The 20,952-nt window shown below is 39.6% G+C and overlaps 1 protein-coding gene across 2 annotated transcripts in view; it reads right to left on the bottom strand.

Annotated features, from left to right (window-relative positions):
- Window positions 1–20,952, bottom strand: part of LOC121943534 (neural-cadherin) — a 398,280-nt gene that overhangs the window by 212,227 nt on the left and 165,101 nt on the right. For both annotated transcript variants that reach the window (XM_042487073.2, XM_088081016.1), the window contains exons 8-9: window positions 5,382–5,554; window positions 829–997 (exon numbers count right to left, since the gene is read on the bottom strand). In XM_042487073.2, coding sequence (XP_042343007.2) covers window positions 829–997; window positions 5,382–5,554 — 342 coding nt within the window. The remainder of the gene's footprint in view (window positions 1–828; window positions 998–5,381; window positions 5,555–20,952) is intronic.

Raw genomic sequence — 20,952 nt, 5'->3', positions numbered from 1 at the left:
TATGATTAGTACATCACACTGTATATCTATGGACACTGTAAAAATACAGTACGTGTGATTTTTTCAGAGGGGGTGACAATGAATGTGATACCTATTAATTGATTTTTTTTTCTACTTGTGTAAAACTTTTACAAAATCACTTGGCAAACACACTAAGTAGGAATCTGCATCTTATGAAGATAGTGATTTTTTTTATGTGAAGAACAAACATAAAAAAGAGACTGGCTTGATTCCAAATTCTGCAAATGTTTATAAAGAAAATAATGTGTTCTGGAAAGTTTCAGCCCTGCACTTTCAGAGATCTACATTAACTTTTTTCATCTTGTCAATATTGTTCGATTAAAAAATACCAAGCGGTGCATTTCATGAAGACAAAAAAAGAGAAAAACAAGCTGTCATGTGGCTAAGGCTGCTTGATTATTATTTTAATTTTATTATTTTTTTATGATTCCGACAAAATTTCAGAACTGAAAAATACAGTGATTTAGGATGAAGTATGCTTCAAAGACATTTTAAGTGGGGAAAAAGTGTAGTTTCTGGTTTGTGAATGCTAGTCAAAGGTTATGAAAACATTCTTTAGTGAGAGTTGTTACTGTGTATCTATTGCAGCCAACAGCGTTTGAGTTATGAATCTCTATTCTAGCTGCAAATTGACAATCACAGTTAAGTTATTCAGTCTAGTTTAAGCAAAGTTTTAGCTTTAAAGTGTAGACACCCATTACAGAAAGAATTCAGCCTGCAAAAGAATCCCCTCTGGAATAAAAGTGTGTGTACTCTTCTTTACGTGTATGACCATGCAAGTGAAAATATGTGTGTGTGTTTCAGTACCGGTGTCTGGGTGTATACTGAACGCCGGCACAGTGGAGTCTTTGTGCATGAAGCCGTATGTGACCCTGCCATTGGAGCCCTCGTCAGCATCCACAGCATGAACTTGCAGAACGAACGTCCCCGCTGGCTGGTTCTCCAGGACTGATGTGCTCTCTCGGTACTGCTGACACTGTGGAGAATGAGACAGCGGGCAGAGGTAGGAGGAAGAGAAGATCACAGTGATGTAAGTATGGAGAAACTTAGATCAATACTCCATTCTATCAAAACTGTAATCAAGAGTATGTGGGAGGAGGTAGAATGTTATTCATTTTGAAAGGACAGATTCAAGGTTATTTACTGGGACATTTTGATATAATAATGAAAAATACAAATAATGAAAGAAAGTACATGTCTAATTCCTGCACCATTTCCACCCATTTACTGTCTACATTTGCTTGTCCTGTGTAAGGTAGATTGTGATGGTGGGTTCAGGGGTCTTGAAGCCTATTCCAGCACCCGCTGGAAATGGTATTGGCAAAGGTGCTCAACAGCTGCTTGATGCTGTGCTCGCTGTACTTTGGTAAACATGAAAAATGTGCTGATCTTTTGGCACCTGCTTTGTTAAGTGCTGTCCAAAACATGTATTTCTTTATTGAAAATGGGGTATAAACGCTTCACAGTAAGGCAGCTGTGTACCAAAAAGTAGCCGCTTTTTTAGCTACATAAAAGATCAATCTGAGTGGGATGTTAACAAATATTTTTATATGAATTAGGTACATTTCTATCAGCTAAGTGAAACCTTTTTGGAATTAGTCCACAATAAAAATGGAAACACTTTAAAACACTTTCAATTTTTTTTTTTTTTTTTTTTTGCCCATGCTAATTAAAGGAGCTTTATGCAACACTCAGAGCATGTGGATTAATCAGAGTTAGAGCCACAGTTGTCTGCACAGGGCTGTCAACATGGAGGTGGCTGAGCCCGCTAGCAGCTAATGGTGCTTATAGTGTGAACAGTGTGGCAAAAGCACTGACAGAGCTAATGGTGTTAATATGAGGTGTGTTAACAGAGGGTGGGTGAAACGCTTTGTGGGTTTCTGCGTCCATTTTTACGGCTGCATTATTACGTTCTGGCTACCACAACAAAAAAACAGAGAAGCTCAGATTACAGAACACACACAGGGAGTGTGACTTCATTATCTGCTCAGGACGCCACTATTCCACTATCTTTACAGAGGACATAGTTAGTTCCAAGTTAATGCTCTGACTATGACAAACAACTCCTTTAAGACCAACTTATGTTGTGGCATGTTTGCAATTTTACAGTCTATTTTATTGCAATATAAACCACTCCTATAACTACAATAGGAGTTGTATACTGTTGAAAGTAGTGACAACTCAATAGTTGTAAAAGTCAGACACAGACAGAATTAAACATCCTGCATACTGTATGTGTAAGCAAAATGATTAAAAACTGAATGCAACACATGAACCTATAAGAGTTTTATCTGTACTGCATGCATTCAACACCTGTGTCTCCATTAGAGTACAATTCTGTTTAATTGAATAAAGAGGATTTAACAGGAATTCTTGTCAAAACAACTTCTATTTATGTGGAAAAAAAACCCAAAAACCCATGGATGTGCATACTAAAGATTTCCATATGCACTGAAGCCTGAGTTCTTTCTTTAAATCATGTTGTTTACCACATTTTTTAATCCTATGGTACTTCAAATCCTGCACCTTAGCACTCTTCCTATCTTCTATCATGCGACAATGCTTTACCTTTCTCCAACCTTTCCATCTGTAGTCATCAGAAGCTTTTCTACTTTTTGCCTCCAGTGCTTCACATTTTGCTTTATACCCCCCGCAGTTTACAGAAGTAAGCCAGGTGAGGGATTGCTGGTTTGGTATGCTGGTTTGTATGCAGGCTTTCACTCATGCAATTCATCAGAAGGGTCAAAGAGAGCGCTTTGTGTCACAAATGTTTGTTCAATGTGAATCCCAATGTGTAGACCAGACAATCAATATAAACAAGCACAAAGAAAGTTTAAACACAAGGAGATGTCCTGATCGCAGTGCCTCCTCACCAATTCTTTGATTTGCATGGAAAAAATCTCAAGGCGCATAGTGTCTGTTTCTTCGCTTCTTCTCCGCTTTTGAGAATAATTTCCAGTGAGAAACACGCAGTCTTTACTTAGAGGGAAGCACAGAAATCTTACTGAAAGCTGTGTTACACGAACAACATGAAGCTCTATATCGGTTAAACCAATGAGCCTGTGGTGAACTACCAGAGGAACAGAAGGTCCTATGTCCTGGTTGTTATCCAGGGAGAGAAAGTTAAGAGGGTGGACTAAATGACACAAAGTCATATTCCTTGTGTGTGCTCACATTTTGTCCAATAAAGTTAATTCTGATTGAACACAAAGTGGTAGCCATAACAGTAGCCAATATCTGATATACTGATATATATAACTCATGTGGCTGATAAGCAATGCCTATCTTGATATGTCCACTTTTTTTCCCCCACCTAATTTTAGTCAAGTCGCTTCTGTAGTGGAAATCACATCATATTATGCATTGTCTTATCATGATGGCCCAACAGCAGGTGGAGACATTAAATACAACACTTGCAGAAATCAGCTTGTCGGCGTATACCAATATTTCATTTTAAAGCCAATATCGGCCGATACTGATGATGTGCCAGTATTATCATGCAGCTCTAGTGTGGATGCTTCACACAAATCTTAAATTAACAATAAAAAATTACAATAACCAGTTTCAAGGTGGAAACCCAAGATAAGTGTCACCAATTTAGTGTCTGACCAAATATCTCCCCTCCCGTTTCTGAGTTATGGTGCTGAATTATGGCCAGAGAAGTGTTTCTGCAAAAATGTCACAGTGAATTGGACCTGTGAGCTTTTCAATATAGAATGTCAACACTTCAGTATTTAATCCTTGTAGACATTTGTGTGAAATTATGTCATAGTTAGCACACAAATTCTTGAATTATGACCACAAATATATTTTGTGAGGTCAGTGACTTTTGACCACCAAATCTGGTCAGCTCCTCTTGAGTCAAAGTGGAGGTTTGTGCCAAATTTAAAGAAATTCCCTCAAATTATTTCGGAGATATTGCTTTAGGGAGAACGGGATGGGCAGACAACCCCAAAACATGATGCCTTCAGTCACAGCTGTCACAAGCACAGAGACATAAAAATGTATGTGGATAAACCCATATTAGCGCAGGTCACAGAGGTATTGAAGGCTGATAAATGTAGTCAAGTCTGTTAGTTTCTGTAGTCTACTATTTGTGCCACTGGGAAATGCAGGATCCTGCCTCCTTGTATCTACCTCTCTGTGTATGTTTCTTGCTCCTTGTGTCTTGGATCACTGATCCAGCTCTGAGTTGCAGAGAAGCTATAGTGTGTTATAAGATTGGGCATCAAAACAAGATAAAAGGGCCTTTCTGCTTCAGTGTCCTGCTGCTGGCTGCCAGCGACAGAGGAAACACCAACTAACATCGGATGTCTTTACTAACTGAAAAACCAACTCAGCCTATTTTTACTTTTACTGTTCCAGAACTGCCTTTTTCCCTTGGTGTATTTGTCCACCTTTGACCAATTGTACACACATAAACTGCTGTTTGTCCACTTTTTCTCTTCCATCTGTTGTTGTTTTTTTGGATATATATGTTTCATCTGCTTCATTTATTGTTTTTTTCATCCTCAGTCATCTGTTTTACTTTTGATTTTTTTTAGGTGAATTGGAGGTCAGGGGTTTATTTGTCCGTTGCAATCAGCATTGCGCCCACAGAGAGAAAAGAATGAATCATACACTTGGAGTATGATGCCAGCAGGAGATTCCTGAGAGAGACAACTGCACATACAGAGCACATGAAACACGGTGGACCAGGAATTCCTCTCTTTTCTTCTTCTCTCTTTTCTCTTGGCTCTCATCTTGTCATCTGTCCCTCTGTTTCTTCCTGCTAAGAGGTGAAGCAGCAAGGGAAACACTTTGGTGCTCACTTTCCCCCAGGAGAGACTGAATAAGGTTTACTCAGCCAAGCCAGCGCTCCTAATCTTGGCTCGCGATACCTCGGGGGACTTGAAAAGTCACCTCATTTAAAATTGAGACATGGCTGGAAAAAAGGTGGAGACATAGCGCTTCCAGAGTGGGTCGGTCGGGATTTCTCCCACATCCCTCAAAGCTTTAATTAAAAGACTGAGATGATGTAGGAGAGAGACGAGAGAGCAGAGACGAGGGTCAAGTCGGCTAATCGCTCCTCCAGAGAGGAGAGATAGAGGCTAATAAACAGAGGACGTAGACAGACAAAGAGAGGGAGACAGAGGAGTGATAGAGCACAGTTACATGAGCTAGATGGAGACAGAAAAGGGAAATAGTAAAGAAAATGATAGAGTAAGAAGTCACTGAGATATATTTAAAAGTCCAGAAAGAAGACCATAAAATGGCATGGTAACCAGGTTAGCACACAGCACTACCTTTTCAAGGAAAAGCAGATATTGAGCAAGACTAAACAAGGTTTAATGATGTGAGCGTGCCAATGTTTGTCTTACCTTCTCAAAAACAGGCTTGTTGTTATTCACGTCGTCCACTCCCACGATGACCTGAGCTGTGGATGACAAAGGCTGAGGTCCGCCTGAGGCGTTGTCATCCGTTGCTGTAACATTAAGGACATATTCAACACCCTGGAGGTGTGGGGGCGGGCTGGAGCGCAGACGGATCAAACCTGCAACCAAACATAAGGATTGCCATGGTTAACACACGCTCATCCGGCTTTTATTTATAGATCATCAATAAGTACTGTCTGTCTACATGTTTAATTTCACTGCAACTATTAAAAGTGGATCCGGGATTTTGCAATGTTGCAATTGCAAAAGTTAACACCAAATTCAGATAATCCCTGTGAATTCTGCACAGCCTTGAAATTTTTTTCCAATCACCACAACTTTATGCAAATAGTGTATTGATCTGCGTCGTCCCTCCTTGCCTCGCTCTCTTTCTGTTTACCTTGAGACTACTGCCGCGCCTGGGACACAATCACACACTGACTGTTGGATAGCTGTTAGCATCACAAAGCTAACGTTTCCCAAACATTCATTTATAGTTGTAATGACAGAGTCGAGTTCTTGCATTAAGGTGATGCTCACTTACCTTAATGCAAGAACGTGAGGCCCCCCGCAGCTAACTCTGAGTGGAGCTTTCCTACATTACAGAGCAGGTGAGCTTTAACATCTTTCATAGTGAAGATACTTCAAATGCACAACTAAATTCAACATACCATTTTAGAACACTGGGTACTGGATCACTGTATTCAGTAACTTAGGGGTTCTAAACTTCACAAACTATAAAGCATCACACCCGCTGTCAAGCTGTTGGTGGCACACCAGGCTCTCCCTCACCTGACAGTGAAGCTGTGAGGTGTAAAATGGTCTTTCTGTTTCATTTGATGCTAAAACTACTGCTGTGTCTGCCTCATCTGTGTTCATTGTGTTCCTCCTTTAGATCACTGCATTTACAATCAGGTAGGAAAACTTTGCAGCAGTAAATATTTTCTTTTGAATATTTGTTTAATTTTATGTCAATACTAGCTCTGACAATGCATTTTTTCATACTGAAAAGAAAAAATTTCAAAAATCTGTGTGATGGTAGCAAAAAAAGCCTAATAATATTGCAACATGAACTGCATTTTTTTTTTTTTTTAGAAAAGCTGCCATCAAATCATGAATTTTAGGCCACAACAATCACAAAACAGAGGTTTTAGCCAGGTGCAAAGGAAAATCACCAGTACCAAAATGATAAGAACTGTGACTACAAAAAGCATTTCCAGTCCTCTCCTGATGTATCTAATATCAATTTACCAAACAAGTATTGAACAACCAGAACCTAAACTTAAATGTGATGTCTTTGATTCAAAGTAGTCCCTTCACCTCTCATCTAAATCTGCTATCCACAACCATTTTATTTTACATGTGAGGCTGGGAATGGATACGGCACCTATTGGTTTGACATGCCTGGATGCTTCATTGTGAAGCTAGCACTGATTAGGAAGAGGATTTCCTCTGTTTCTCATCAACTAAAAGCAGTTCTGTTTCAGATGAGATCTTAAAAAGGTTGAATTAAAAAACGCAGCCTACTTCTTGCATTATGTCCTGCCTCCTGAACCCCTTGCCTAAACCAAACAGAGTATTTCTAGAAGATGACAACACAACTGACATGACAATCTACTGTGCTACATGTGTGAAGGGGCAGTTCAAGAATACGTCCAGATTAATATTATTATTATTATTATTATTATTATTATTATCATTATTATTATTATTATTATTATTATTATTTACCAGTTTTGTTAATTGTGGTTTCATTTACTCAAGAATAATATACCTTTTTGGTTGCCAAATAGTAAAAAGCAACAGGTAAGATTTCTGTCAAATAAGGTAACACAGACTCATTGCCTTTACTGCACATGGACTGATCGTGCTGTCGTGCCTAGCTATCCCCCAAAGGCCTATTCATAGCCAGGAAAAACCCTGAAGCCTAGGGTGTATATTATGTACCAAGAGAAAGAAGATTGCTGCATTACTTCAAAATCTTGTGTCTGCAAAAGCATTGGCCAAATGACTGCAGCATAATGGTGTGTTTATGAGGCCTTGCAGCAAATGTGCCCTGTCTATACCCTCATTGTCAATCTATTTAATAAAGGTTAAAACGCCAAAAAAAATCTTACAAAGTTCAGTTTACAAACTCTTTTTGTTGTTTAAAGGAAAGTCACACTACCGATTGTATCTGTATGAATGAGTGCCAGCAAGGTAGTAAATTGGACTCTTCCATCATTACTGAGTAAACATGAGTAAGGGTCACTTGCCAAAACTTGCTAAAATGAACATTATTGTAAGATATGAACAGCTCTCCTCAAATGCCAGAAGATGAGCCTTTTAGGTAGCATCACATAAAAGAAAGACACGGAATTTTCAATTGCTAGAGATCATTGATCAGCTGTGGGTTTGGAGTGGACACAGCACTGACAGCAACCTCAAGGTATGAAATCTAAATGAAGTGATGAAATAATCCACACAATCAACATGATACCAGAGTAAAGTGAGAAGATTGAAAATAGTCCACATTATCTGTCACACTGTCTGTGCTGCTGCAAAGGCACAATAATTTCCTACAATGAGAAGAAAAAAGCCAATCCATCCGAGAGAGAAAGAGAGAGAGAGAGAGATGTTATTGGTTAACACATACATTCCTATTTTAGTTTTAGCTCTGAGAGAGATTGCATTAATTATGGCTACACAACATATGAATAGTTAAATTGATTGGTATTCCCTTTTAGCGCCATCATTCTGGCATTCCATTTCATCCTCTGTCTCTCTTTCTCTTTTACTGACTCTCTCTTTGAGTCCAGTGTAGGCGTCTCATCTGCATCCCACTCTCTGCTTTGAATGACTCTCCTCCACTCTGTATTCATCTCACCCTCTGGTGCTCTGTTTACTTTGTATGTGTGTTTGTGTGTGAGAGAGAGTGTGTGTGGGCTAGAAAGTGCGGACACACTTATTACATCCTCCTTATCTTCAGAGGCAGGGGCAGGTGCTGTGGCTGTGGCTGTCATGTGTTCACTTGGTTGCTGTTTCACAAGGGGCCCTGGAATTGGACTCATATGTACACTTATCATAGATATGTATGTGTGCTTGTACTATTCATCCTATCTCTGTTTACCAGACCAAAGGAACTGATGAGACAGATTGCAGCCAGACGGAGCATGATTTTCTTTTCTTTTCTTTTTGTGTGTGTGTGTGCGCGCGCACCTACTGCACCAGCATGGTACGTGCAAAAGGAAGATTTACATTATATTGATTTGCAGATGAGTCTTTGGAAATGATTGATAATGGAGACAAGACAAAAGCAAAGACAATTTCTGCTCTCCTCAAGTTAAAGCTGTACAAACTCAAAATTTCTGAGCTGCACATGTACAGTATGTCCCTTCTGTTTGCCTTTGAGTGTGCGTGCGTGCGTGTGTGTGTGCGTGTGTGTGTGTGTGTTGTACAAGAGATGGAAGATTGCCATGGAGGGGGTGTCTGCCTCGAGGTGTTTGTCACAATGGCTGGTTCCCTGGCACTGCTGTCCATGGTTAAGGGTTTGTGTAGGGGGTTGAGTGTGTGTTTGAGAGAGAGTGAGAGTGAAAAAGTGTGTGTGTTTAAGAGAGAGAGACAGTGTGTGTGTGTGTGTGTGTGTGTGTGTGTATGTGTGTGTAAGGGAAAGGGAAAGGGATAAAAATAGACAGGAAGAGAAAGAGAACGAGAGGGAGGTAATATGATTCCAATTTGTAGACGTAGAGGTGTAAGAGGAGGAAGCGCTGCCTCAAGAAAGATGTGTCATGCATAATGTCTGACACATAAAAATACATAAATATACTCACACACACACACTTACGCAGCAAAATACACACGAGTGCACACAAACACTTATACAAACCCTGCTGCAGAGGTTTATGCCACATATAATAAAGTCCAACAATGACTTTTTTTTTTTTTTTTTGAGGCCAGACTACAGCCAGCCAACACTATGCAGAGAAAACTGTAGGGCTGTTTTTAAAAAGCTTGTGTGTGGATTGTTATTATTATTTCTCACATGCATTGCAGTTTTCTGTTAAAGAAGTGCAGATTTTGTGGTAAACACAAATCCACCACATGCATGCATTTTTTTTTTTTTTCTGTTTTCAGTTCTATTAGTCTCGCAAAAATGTGCTAATTTTCACGACATTCTGTACACAGCACAGTTTGAATATGGTGTGTTGGATCAGAATTTTGATATTCTTTTTGACTGTGAAACACAAAAGGTGCTAGTACTGAAAATACACGTGACATAATTCTTAAATGCCAGAGGGCGCTTTCACACCTACAGTTCGATAGACTTGGTGTGATGAGAGGTTAAGTTGTAACATTGTTGCATTTTTCATGTGGTTCGGTGAGCGTTCACACTGCACTTTGAAGAAAGCAAACAACATGAGCAGCTGACAAGACAGAGAGTTTTCAAGCATTTCACTCTTTGTATAAGATGATTCCACAGACGACAAGCACAATACGGTCATAAGAAGTTATGGATTAGCACTGTTTTTGGTCAACTTCCTACATTTCTGTTAGATCGCGTTCTCCTCTAAAGTGAACCGAGCTCGTGCATTTGGACGCAACAGAGACAGACATTTATAAGCGGTCTGTACCAGAGTTCAACTGAGCTTTCATGACAACTCAAACCAACCAGACTGTAAGACAGTGCTCCACGATTCGTTTAAAAAGGAACCAAACACCTCCATTGTGAAAGCAACCTAAATTCTTATAGTTTCTGGAACAGCAAAGTCTTGCAGCCTTGCAGAAGTTACATTTTCTTATATCTTCAGTTTCCTAAAAATGCTACGACAGCGTATTTTATATTATTTACAAGACGTTTGTATCACTGAATTATGATCCTTCCTTAACCATGCAACTCTGACACACAAAAGAAGCAGATGACAAACAGGAAGACATCCATGAATCATTTATAGGAAAAGTTAATATTAAACCACAAGGGCATGCAGGCTGTGGTACATTATTAAAACATACAGTATCATAGTGCCTTGCTTTTATGTGATTGTTGTTCCCAGCCCTCATGTTGGTGCACTGTCAAGTTGAAATGAAATCTGGCTGAACAGACCCAGATACTACTTATGTGTTGGTCTTTTTTCTAATTCTGAGGAGGACTGTGTAATGTACAGATACATTGATATTCCCTTGTAGTTCATCGATGAAAAATTATAAAAGCATAACAAAAGCAGAAAAATAAGCAACCCAAAGATGGTGCCCTAAAGAGTTGTAGACTGCAGATTTTCCCAGCCCCTGAGCCACGGACCCATACTGGTCCTCTGAACACATGATATGTATACAGCATCTATACCCCAATGGCCCATCAGCTGAACAATCAATTATTTTTCTAACATGCAATAAAGATCAAACTGAGCAAGCCAGAGTTGGTACCATAACCACTTACTTTTGGTGTGCTAATCATGCTAAAATAAATAGAGTTCACTGCACCGGATCCAAGAGGAATGTCCTATCATGCCATCGGCTTTGATGCTCATCAACCAATCCTAATTTACCATCTACACACTTAACAGAACAGGCTTCTTCAGTGTATTCCATACAACCAACTACTCCTGCCAGCTGCTTTTCATTGGCCACCGGGGCAGCATATTGAAGTCTTTATTGGTGCCAATATGGCGCTGCACCTGAGTTTTGATACTAATACCAGAACAATGTTTTGTTTGATACATAACTTTGAATAATATATACATATTTTTCCCCACAAAACCCTTTGTTTCTTTATTTGGCACCTTTTTTTGATACATAACAGTAGAAACAAACAGGAAATGTAGGGGTAAAGGAAGGGGGATAACAGACCTTGGACCTAGCCTGGCCGCAGCTAATGGGTATCCAAGTTAACACACACACACACAAAAGAAAAGAACAATATGTAAAAAGGTACCTAATTAGACTTGTTATGTTGTTTTCACATAGAATGCCCAGAAAATTCACTAATCCACAAGGATGTTTACTTTTTTTCATTTGGCATAAGAAGCCAAAACTTCAGGATTTCAAGCTGTATAAGATGCCTCCTATGTTATGAAGAATTATTTCATTAAAGGTAAGACGCTATTGGAACAAATGTACAAGATGTAAGCTTATTCATGGCCTGGAAAGAGCAGATATGAATGACACACAATTTGTACCTCGACCTTTTGACCTTTTGACACAGTAGAAAGCTGTAAACTTCTTTATACTTTTTGTATAAAGAAGTTTACAGCTTTCTACTGTGGGGTCAAATATACAGTCAGTAGAAATTATTTATTATGATGAATTACACAATAAAGATAGTTGATTTCAGTATCAACTGGAATATAACTGGAATCATTTTCAGCATGGTTCTGTATGAGACATAACCCACCAATTACCTGTACACTTAAGGCTGCATCATGTTTCTTTGTATATAAACCCTGACTCTTGCTTTACCTTTCCTTCAGTACAAACAATGAAGCCTGCGTATGCAATTTACTCTGCTCTTTCTTTCATGTGGATCAGGTATCTAATTATGGACACTTATTGGACATGAGTATTGCTGACATTCAGCTGAGGTTTGGCCATTTCAGCATCTCCATGTATGCAGGCCAAATCTCCCACCTGGACGCCTTTACTACAATGAAAAAAAGCAATTTGCTCATACTCTGAAATGACAGTGGCCAGGATGGTGGGCTCTCACTTTCTAATTATCCAAATGTAAATAGGCCATTGTATGGTGCATGGCTGGGGCTGATAGGGGTTGCATTGTAGAATGGGTTTACAAGAGATCATGATAAATAAATTTAAAAAAATTAAAAATCACAAAATGGAGGTAGAATGAGACTAAAAATAGAACGACTGCTACAGAAAGAGAAACAGACCTAGGTCAACAAACAATGGTCACTGTCATGGACCTGCTGTTTCTCCTCCTCACCTGTTGCCAGTAGTTTTCCACTCACCCTCCCTCTGCTCTGCTCTACCTGTTAGCCACGCCCACTGCTGCAGCCTGCTCTCCCCACAGCTGCAGCCCATCACCAATCAACACAGTATTTAAGACTCTCCAGCCCGCTCACACTCTGCCAGATTGTTCCTCTGCATTATGCACGTCTTTCCAGCGATTACCTACCAGATCTCCCGTTGCCGACTCTGCCTGTTCCTGACCTGCTCTCCTCGCCTGACTCCCAGTGAACCTACCTGCCTTCTGTCCTCGACCACGTGCTCTGTTTCGGCGCTCTGGAAATCTGACGGCTCTCCTGGTAAAGACTCCTCCGCTCGGCTTCGACGTTTCTTCTGCCTGATCCCTGTCGGTGCTGTTACCTCCGCGGACGGACTTCCTGGTTACCGAACCCCTGCCTGCTCCCGACCATTCCTCTGCTCGATCCCCGTCGGCGTTCCAGCACGTGTTGACGGCTAGTGGAGCTACGGGGTTTCCTCCTCGCCAGCCACAGTGGGTACAAGCTTCGTTTCTTCGCTTCGTGGGAAACCCAGAGACATTACTAGGGTTGTCCGCTCGAAGAACGAACTCTCTGCCTGTAAGCTGAGCTTTAATTGTACTGGTTTAAATAAAAGTTATTACCAACCGAAAGAGCGTTTTGGTGTACTGCATCTGGGTCCTAAAACCACCCGTTACAGTCACAAAAGATAAATAAGTAAATTAACCACCCATTTAGCTGCAAATTATTTCAATACTGAAATTAATGCTGACATCAAATCTCCATGAGCCATTATTATTAACAGCATTTGGTACAATAGGTGGTTAATATTAGGGTTTGGTACCCAACCCCAGTGCCATTCATGGAAACTAGCTCCTATATGAGTGGAACCTACAGAACGGAATCATGACGCAGGTATCAGTTCCAGATAGTGTGAGTAGCGAGTGTGCTGCCGAGAGAAAAAGAGAACATGTGTGCTTGGGTGCCGGTGACAGAGAGGACCTGCAGTGACCGAAGAGCAGAGAGGTGAAATGTAGCTGTGTAATGTGTGAACACTTTAGGTTATTTGTCAGTAAATTAATGCTTCAACTCCTCAAGACCCAGGACAAGTGTCTTTGTTTTGTTTGCCATCTACTGCTTACAGCGAAGGGGATTAGCCCCTAAGTTTTTGAGCTAAGTTAGCTTCCAATTGGACCCTGATCAGGCTCCTTTTAAGATGGACGGTTAAGGTGGACTAGCTATCCTCGCTGCAGTAACATTCTCAGTCTCTCCTAAACAGATAATGGAGGGATGTCCGGCTGCTGAGTCTCTCCTAAGGTTAGGGAGACAATAATTATTTTGCTGTTATTAGTACTCTGACTGTTTAGTGTTAAACTGTTGTTGCTGGTTAAGGTTTTATTGATCATGTGAACATGCCATGTGAGTTTGTTCATAGTGATTTGTATTAATTAATATTTATATATCTAAGTGTACTTTAAACTGTTAAAAGGTAATACATTTAATTTCAAGTTCAAATTTGCCTTTTAAATAAAAGCCATTATTTCACATTGTTGGCCATTGTTTTGCACTTTTTTTTTTTTTTATCAGTTCAAGCAGCAGTACCTTTTAAAAAGCATAGTTTTGGAACCAGTCTAGGAAAACACCCAAACAATACTAAACCCTTCTAAATACACAGTAGGTGCTATTTTTGTGCATATGTTAAATGTCAAGGATGCTTGAAAACTGCTTGTTAGTGCTGTAATAGAGCATAGCCATACTATGAGCTAAATGCTAATTTCAGCATGCTAAGATGGTGTTTAGTGTGTTTACCATGGTTTACCTTGGTAAACACAAAGCACAGCTGAGTCTGTGGGAAGTGGCATTGGTTTTGCAGGAGATGACCATAAACCAACCAATGGATCACAATTTATCCTAAGGGGGACATAAATGTTGATACCAATTTAAGAACACTCCATCCAATACATTTTGAGATATTCACTTAAAACCGCAAATGTTAACATCAATGTATTTGACAAACAATTAGATGTTTGAATGGGTGAGCATAATGCCATAAGCAGACTGTTGGGAAAAAATCACCAACGTCCATAAAATTCATCTTCTGGGGACCATAAACATTTGTATGAATTTCAAAGCAATTCCTTTGATGGTTGTTGAAACATTTCAGTCTGGATCAAAGTGTTTGACCCATCAACTATTCGTTCATCCCTCATTTCCACTGCACAAAAAAAACCCTTACAACTGTTTACTGCTGGCTTTTTAATGCAATGAGAATGTGTTCGCATTCACACCTGGGTCAAATGACTGTAGTAGTCAGAGGGTTTTATCACCTCCGGCTCCAATTGGCTTTAATGTGATCTCAATGCTCATGTAAATGGTGTAATTTCAGCTCCATAACTGGCAAGATGCAATGATGCAACATCATTAATTATAATCAGTCTCCTCCTAAGCAGCGCAAAAACACTGATTCAAATACATCTGCAATGAGTTTGAAGGAGAGACTGAATAAGTAAGAGATATATGAAAAGGGAAAAACCCATTGAGAAGTTTTCAAAGACCTATGTTCCTGCCATTTACCTATCCCCTGTGACGTCACATGGACACACCAACAAAACAACCCCCCCTCCCCACACACACACACACACACACAAACACACACACACAAATACTGACAGAAAGGCAGTCTCGGGTTCATCCGCAGTGGGAATGCAGTCGATAACCTATATTTAGCGAGTTTGCCCGTGTTTGAAAAACCCATGTGTGCGCTAATTTTGGTGGGAAAGGGGTATAACACTGCTGTCTCTGGAGCCACACCCCTAACATGGTTAAAAACAGATATACTGGGTTTGATTTGCCTCCTCCATGATGCGATTGAAGTGATTGGAACCCTAGCTAATCTACAGACCTCAAAGTGTAAACTTTCCATTGTAACTACTTTCTAATGAAGAACTTGTAGTAGTACTGTTGATAGCGTCCTCTGTTAACTTTCAAGAGTAACAGGGGCATGGTCTCTGGAAAGACAGGCTGGTAAATTTGAATGTATTTTTTAATGCTTTGAGGATCACAAATCTAATTGCATTCACCTCGATTGTGCTGATGTGGAATGCAAATGTCAATGGCTTATATGCCCAGGTTTTGACTCAAAGATTTCTAAGTAACATTAATAATGCTAGCAGTGACAGCAGAATGGAATAGGCGAAACACGAAATAGAAGCAGTAATCAGTTTTATTTGGATTCCAAACATCAGAAAGCTGGCCCCTCGTGGCCCCTAGAATCATAAATTAGAATAATAATGAAAAAAGGCATGTATATCCCTACCAAAGATGCATTAAGAATGTAAGCACTCTTCCACCCGTCTCTCTCTCCACCCACGCCGCTCCAACAGTGCCGCGGAGTGCACTCATGCTTAATGAATTGAGACAGAAGGCCAGATAAATGTGACCAGTTCAGTAAAGGCAGCAGGCAGACACAGAAAGAGGCTACTGCCTGCTCGCTATGGTACATATACAGGGAGCACCAGAGGTGCCCTGTGGTCCAATCCCTGCTTCACTCTGCCTCTGGTTGGCATAAACATCTAATAGGGCCTAAAAGCCTTAGATGAGAGCAACACATGCTGGGTAAGTGGTTGAAAATGGGACATGGAAAAGGTTTTAGGACATTCTAAGAACAAAGCATACAGCAAGCGTCTGTTCTAATCTGTGAGATATGTGTCCCTGCAGTATGGGTTATGGCCCTGTGTATGTGCATAGCTCTTATTGTGGGTGTATGTGCTGGTCTGTATTACTGTGGATGCATGCTGTGCATACATGCTCTGTGTGGAATTCTGTGTAGGCCGCAAATACAGGTGTTTCTTCATGCTTATGGTCTGTGCTTTGTCTGTGCATGCCCGTGTGGATGAATTAAATCTAGAATTAGCTCTAGTCAGACTTTAGTAAAACTGGGTTTAAAATTAGCAAACAACAACAAAGCTGCCATGAAATGTCCTGCATACTGCAAGAAGATTTTAGATACAAAAAATATTTTGAAAAAAGTTCATTAAAACTGTCTAGAAAACTATATTTCTAGTTATCATAATTATATATTTAAAATACATTTACAGAATTATTATTATTCGAAGTACTTTCTTTCAGTCAGTTCCCTGTTTTTGTTTTGTGTGGTTTTTTTTTGTTTTTTTTGTTGTTTTTTTTTTTGTTACTTTCCCCATTGTTTTTTTTGTTTGTTTTGGGTTTATTTTGCTGATTTCACATACTTTTCTAGTACTTTATTTTTCCTAATTTTGTGCTATTTTTTGGGGTAATTTCTTCTTAAATTGCCCATCCCATGTTTTTGAAAGCCAATTTACTCAGGCTTCAAAGAGTTAAGCTTAAACCATGATTCAATCAGGTTTAATAATAATAATATTACATTTTATTTTTAGATCGCTTTCCACAATACTCAAAGACACTTAACAGAGACAAAAACAAAGTCAATTTAAGTCAGGAAAAAAACAAGCCAATAACAATAGGTATAAAAGTTAATATTTGTGGGTGTAATCAAGCCTAAGACTGTGTTTTTTTCCATGTCTACAAATGTTTCTCTGTGTGTGGGGGTGTTGCCACTAACAGGGCCAGCACATATCATGGCTTATCAGAGATGGAGAAGATGTTTCCTCGGGGGTCAGCGAGCAGCCGTCACTTCACATGAAAGCAGCCAGAAGGGAGGAAGTGGAAGGATGAAGCATGGGATGGGTGAGAGACAACACAGAGGACTCGGGACAAAGCAGGGTAGGGGGTAGGGGGTAGGGGGTTAGGTTAGGGGAGAGGGTTGGAGGAAGTGCTTCCTCAAGTCAACATCATGCCAACTTGAGACTGGAGTTAGGAGAGAAATAGGGAAGAGTGAAGACAAGGGATGAGAGATGGAGTGACAAATAAAGAAGAGGTTTAGAAGAGAGGGGAGTGGACTTGTGAAGGAGAGAAAAAGAGAATAGCAATGTATTTGCCAGAGGGTAGCAGGGACAAGAATGAGGGCAAAATAATGTGGGTTTGTTATATAAAGCAGGATCAGACACAGGTCAGCACATCAGACCAAACACAATAGATGGAGGCGAGCAGTTCAGGAGGAAAGACTAAATAATAGAAATAAAACAAGACAACAGGACAACTAATGCTACCCCTCCACAGGTTATCTAGGAGTCTTCACTGAAAACAAACTCACCTCCCTCTCAAGGAAATAGTCTTTTCCAAAATGCCATAAAACTTGGCTGAGAAAAAAAGGGAATGATTGAAGCTCGTTTATTGGCGCCAACATTTCCCCTTAGCTGTCAGTAAATACTTCCACCCCTTGGAGGAGGGTGAGTGGGTGTTTCTGTATTTATGGGTTTTAATAGGAAGAGCGTGATCATCCTATTGACCGTCCTGCTCAGATCCTAATGGGCACCTTAAATCTCAGGGAAACACACTGTATTCTGGGGTGAGTTACAGGCAAATTAACATGGAGAGGGAGGGCCGGCAGGGCTGCTTCTGCTGGAAGGGAGGAAAACAATCGCTTGAATGATTGTCAGACATTTAGGATGAGTTAGGGAGGGGGCAATGAGAGGGGAGAAGAGGCAATAAACGATTTCATCAGTAGCAGAGAGAGAATGAGGTGGGTTGGAGAGGGTGGGCAGAATCCAACATGCTTGCCTTCCATTATGAGAATCATAAAATAGTTTTAATGACCAAATATTGGGCTCTTTGAAACAAGATACTGGATTATATTACAAGCATTATAGTGTCACACTTTGGCTCACACATTTTGAGGCAGACAAATTGTGTAGTGCATTTGGTGTTTATCTGTATTAGGCTTACTGCCCCATGTGTGTGTGTGTGTGTGTGTGTGTGTGTGTGTGTGTGTGTGTGTGTGTGCATGTGTGATTATGACTGTCATTTGATGTACTGTAAATCTATCATTACTGAAGGTTTTTTTTTACTTTACCCTCATAGACTATTTGGTGCATTGTACGAGCTTTTCATTCTTCATTTTTTGATAATTTTGGCTGTGTTCATGCATATGGCATACATTTTGGCGTGATTGTGTATTTTTCTTTAATCTTGTAAATGTCAGCTCAGCTCCTACAATAAGTCTACAATACACTGTGTAAACAAAATTGTAACATTCATATGTTAAGTGCAAAAAACTGTGCCACTGAAACCCATTCAAACTGCAATTTCTGATCCCAAAGCCATCAAAGCATAAAAACATGCATCGTATTATTTCTGGGTGTCATTTTGGGCTTGTGCCTTGGAATTTGTAATTTTTACTATTTTCCACCTGATGATGTGCTGTATGACCCTTTTAACTCACTTGAATGTTAGCCGTCTACCCAAATCCTATTTACTGTATTTTTTATAATAACACTGATACAGTATAATTGAGTTGTCAAACCGAAACACTTAATCAATTAGCTGATCAACTGAAAATCTGTCTTTATTAATGGATTAAATGCTTCAAGGATATGTCTTTTCTTATATCTCCGTCCATTCCAATTTTGCCAGCTTGTTAGTGGCCTTCAATCCCAACCCCATCCCTTCATATTAAAGACATGGAGGTGACGTGAACAAGTTTTATTTTTATTATTTCAAGTGTGCATGCATGTTATAAGTTGCACTTGTGATTTAATAGAGTGCACTTGTGCTTTAGCGCTGGCAGCATTTTCCCCCAGACGCTGTGTGGATTCTGATGACGGATGAAGAAAGACTTACATTACAGGAATTATTTCTCACATTATATTACACATCATATATTAAACAAATCTTGCAGATTTTTTTAAATGCTTTTTAGGATCCACACTGGTTATTACTGCCATTAATTATTAGTTCAACAAAACTGAATAGCAGAAAAAAAAATGAGAAAGTAAGTAGTTCTCTCAGATTCATATTGTCAACTCACCAGTAAATTATTAAAGATAAAAGGAGTTAGCCCTATACATTACAGTTTTCTTTAAAGCAGTGTTTTTAGGTAGAGCCTCCCATGCAGGCATGTCTGATGTCATAACAATGTCTATGGCTGGCTCAAATATAAACTGCCATTTAAAAAAGTCCATGCCAAATTTGATGTGATTTTACCAATTTTTTAGAAAATAAAAAGGGAAAGTCACCTGGAGATACACTAGGGCACATTAAGGATATCCTCAAACATGAGGAAAATATGAATGTGTTAAAATGCATTTTGAGGTTACTTATCCTGCACAGTTATGTACAGTAGCCTAAAGTACAGTCACAGCATTTATAATCTTAATGAGGAACATTTTGAGCCTAAATCCACAGAAGACTATTTGACAACACCCTGCACTCTGGGAAGTTGGATCAAACTTAGACCAGAAATGGTTAAAAATGAATGCATAAATCTAAAGCCTTTCTCGGCTGCATCTTTCTTATCAATTTCCATTACAGTCACAACAACAGGATATTGATTCTGGACTGAACTAGGTGGTCAGTACAGTAGCTGACTATTGGCTTAGTTAATGAACCATTAATCAGTTATTATTACTTTTAAATCAAAAGATGAATCTGCAGTGAACATAATTAGTTGCAGCCACCTTCCAGTATTATCTCATAAAATTATGTTTAATTCCATTGATAAACTCTAATGATAGTGATAGTATGGATTAGCAGATGTACGGCTGAAGTGATCAATGTACGTTAAATGCAAATAATGTCAGCAGATGACATTAGCATCTAAACCGCAGAGAAGACAGCATGCACATGGAGTAATAAGCAGAAATTTTGCAGGCAAATTGGAAGATGTCCTCTAGACAGACACACAGACATTTAAATTTGCCTTTACACTGAACTTTAATACAAAGCTTGTCGGTTTGAAAATGCAAAGTTGAAATAAAAAGATAACCTTTAATAGGCAATGACGGGCAAACATTTTGGCAATGTGACCAAATGCCCAAGAGTCAAAGAATATAAATGGCAAAGCAAGCCTGTGCTCATCATTTGATAGCTGATGGAATCAAGTTATATGCTACAAGTCTTCTCCCTCCTCGATAAAATGACCGCTACAATCAGCTGACAGTGAATGTCATTGCTGGTGAACAGAGGAAATTGTGCCTTGAAGTTCTAAGTAATTGAATTTGTAAAAGTCATCGAATTACCCTATAATACGATATGCAGATTCAGAGGGGGTTGCAATTTACAAAGGGGTCAAACCACTATGAAATTGCCCCACCCCACCCATTTATCTGGTACACACACTCACACAGACACACACACAGAGCGTCATTAACGCAGTTTCCTATTTCACATTGCTTCTGGCATTGCTGCTCTTGCCTCAGAGGAAGTTGAGATGTGTGACTATAAACCTCAGACGGTATTTTGTTACAAAGGCACCGTGGAAACGCTCCTCACAGTATGGCTGATTATTCTAACGTCTCCATGACATGACCTGTCAGGATTTAAATATCCTTGACAAATCTTCTTGCAGTAAGAGGAAGGCTGGTGAAGCATCATCGCCCACAGAATAGTGGATACAGCGAAGGACATAAAACTATACTATACACATTATATGAAGCATATTTTCAGGACGCCCAAAGGCATGCTTGACAAACTGCAGAGCTTTTACATTTATACGGTGTACGTAAATATAG

Source organism: Plectropomus leopardus, chromosome 1 (genome assembly GCF_026936395.1).
Source record: "Plectropomus leopardus strain MGB_pleo_1.0 chromosome 1, ASM2693639v1, whole genome shotgun sequence".
Classification (NCBI taxonomy): Eukaryota; Metazoa; Chordata; class Actinopteri; order Perciformes; family Serranidae; genus Plectropomus; species Plectropomus leopardus.
This window is presented reverse-complemented; position numbering and strand designations above follow the sequence as displayed.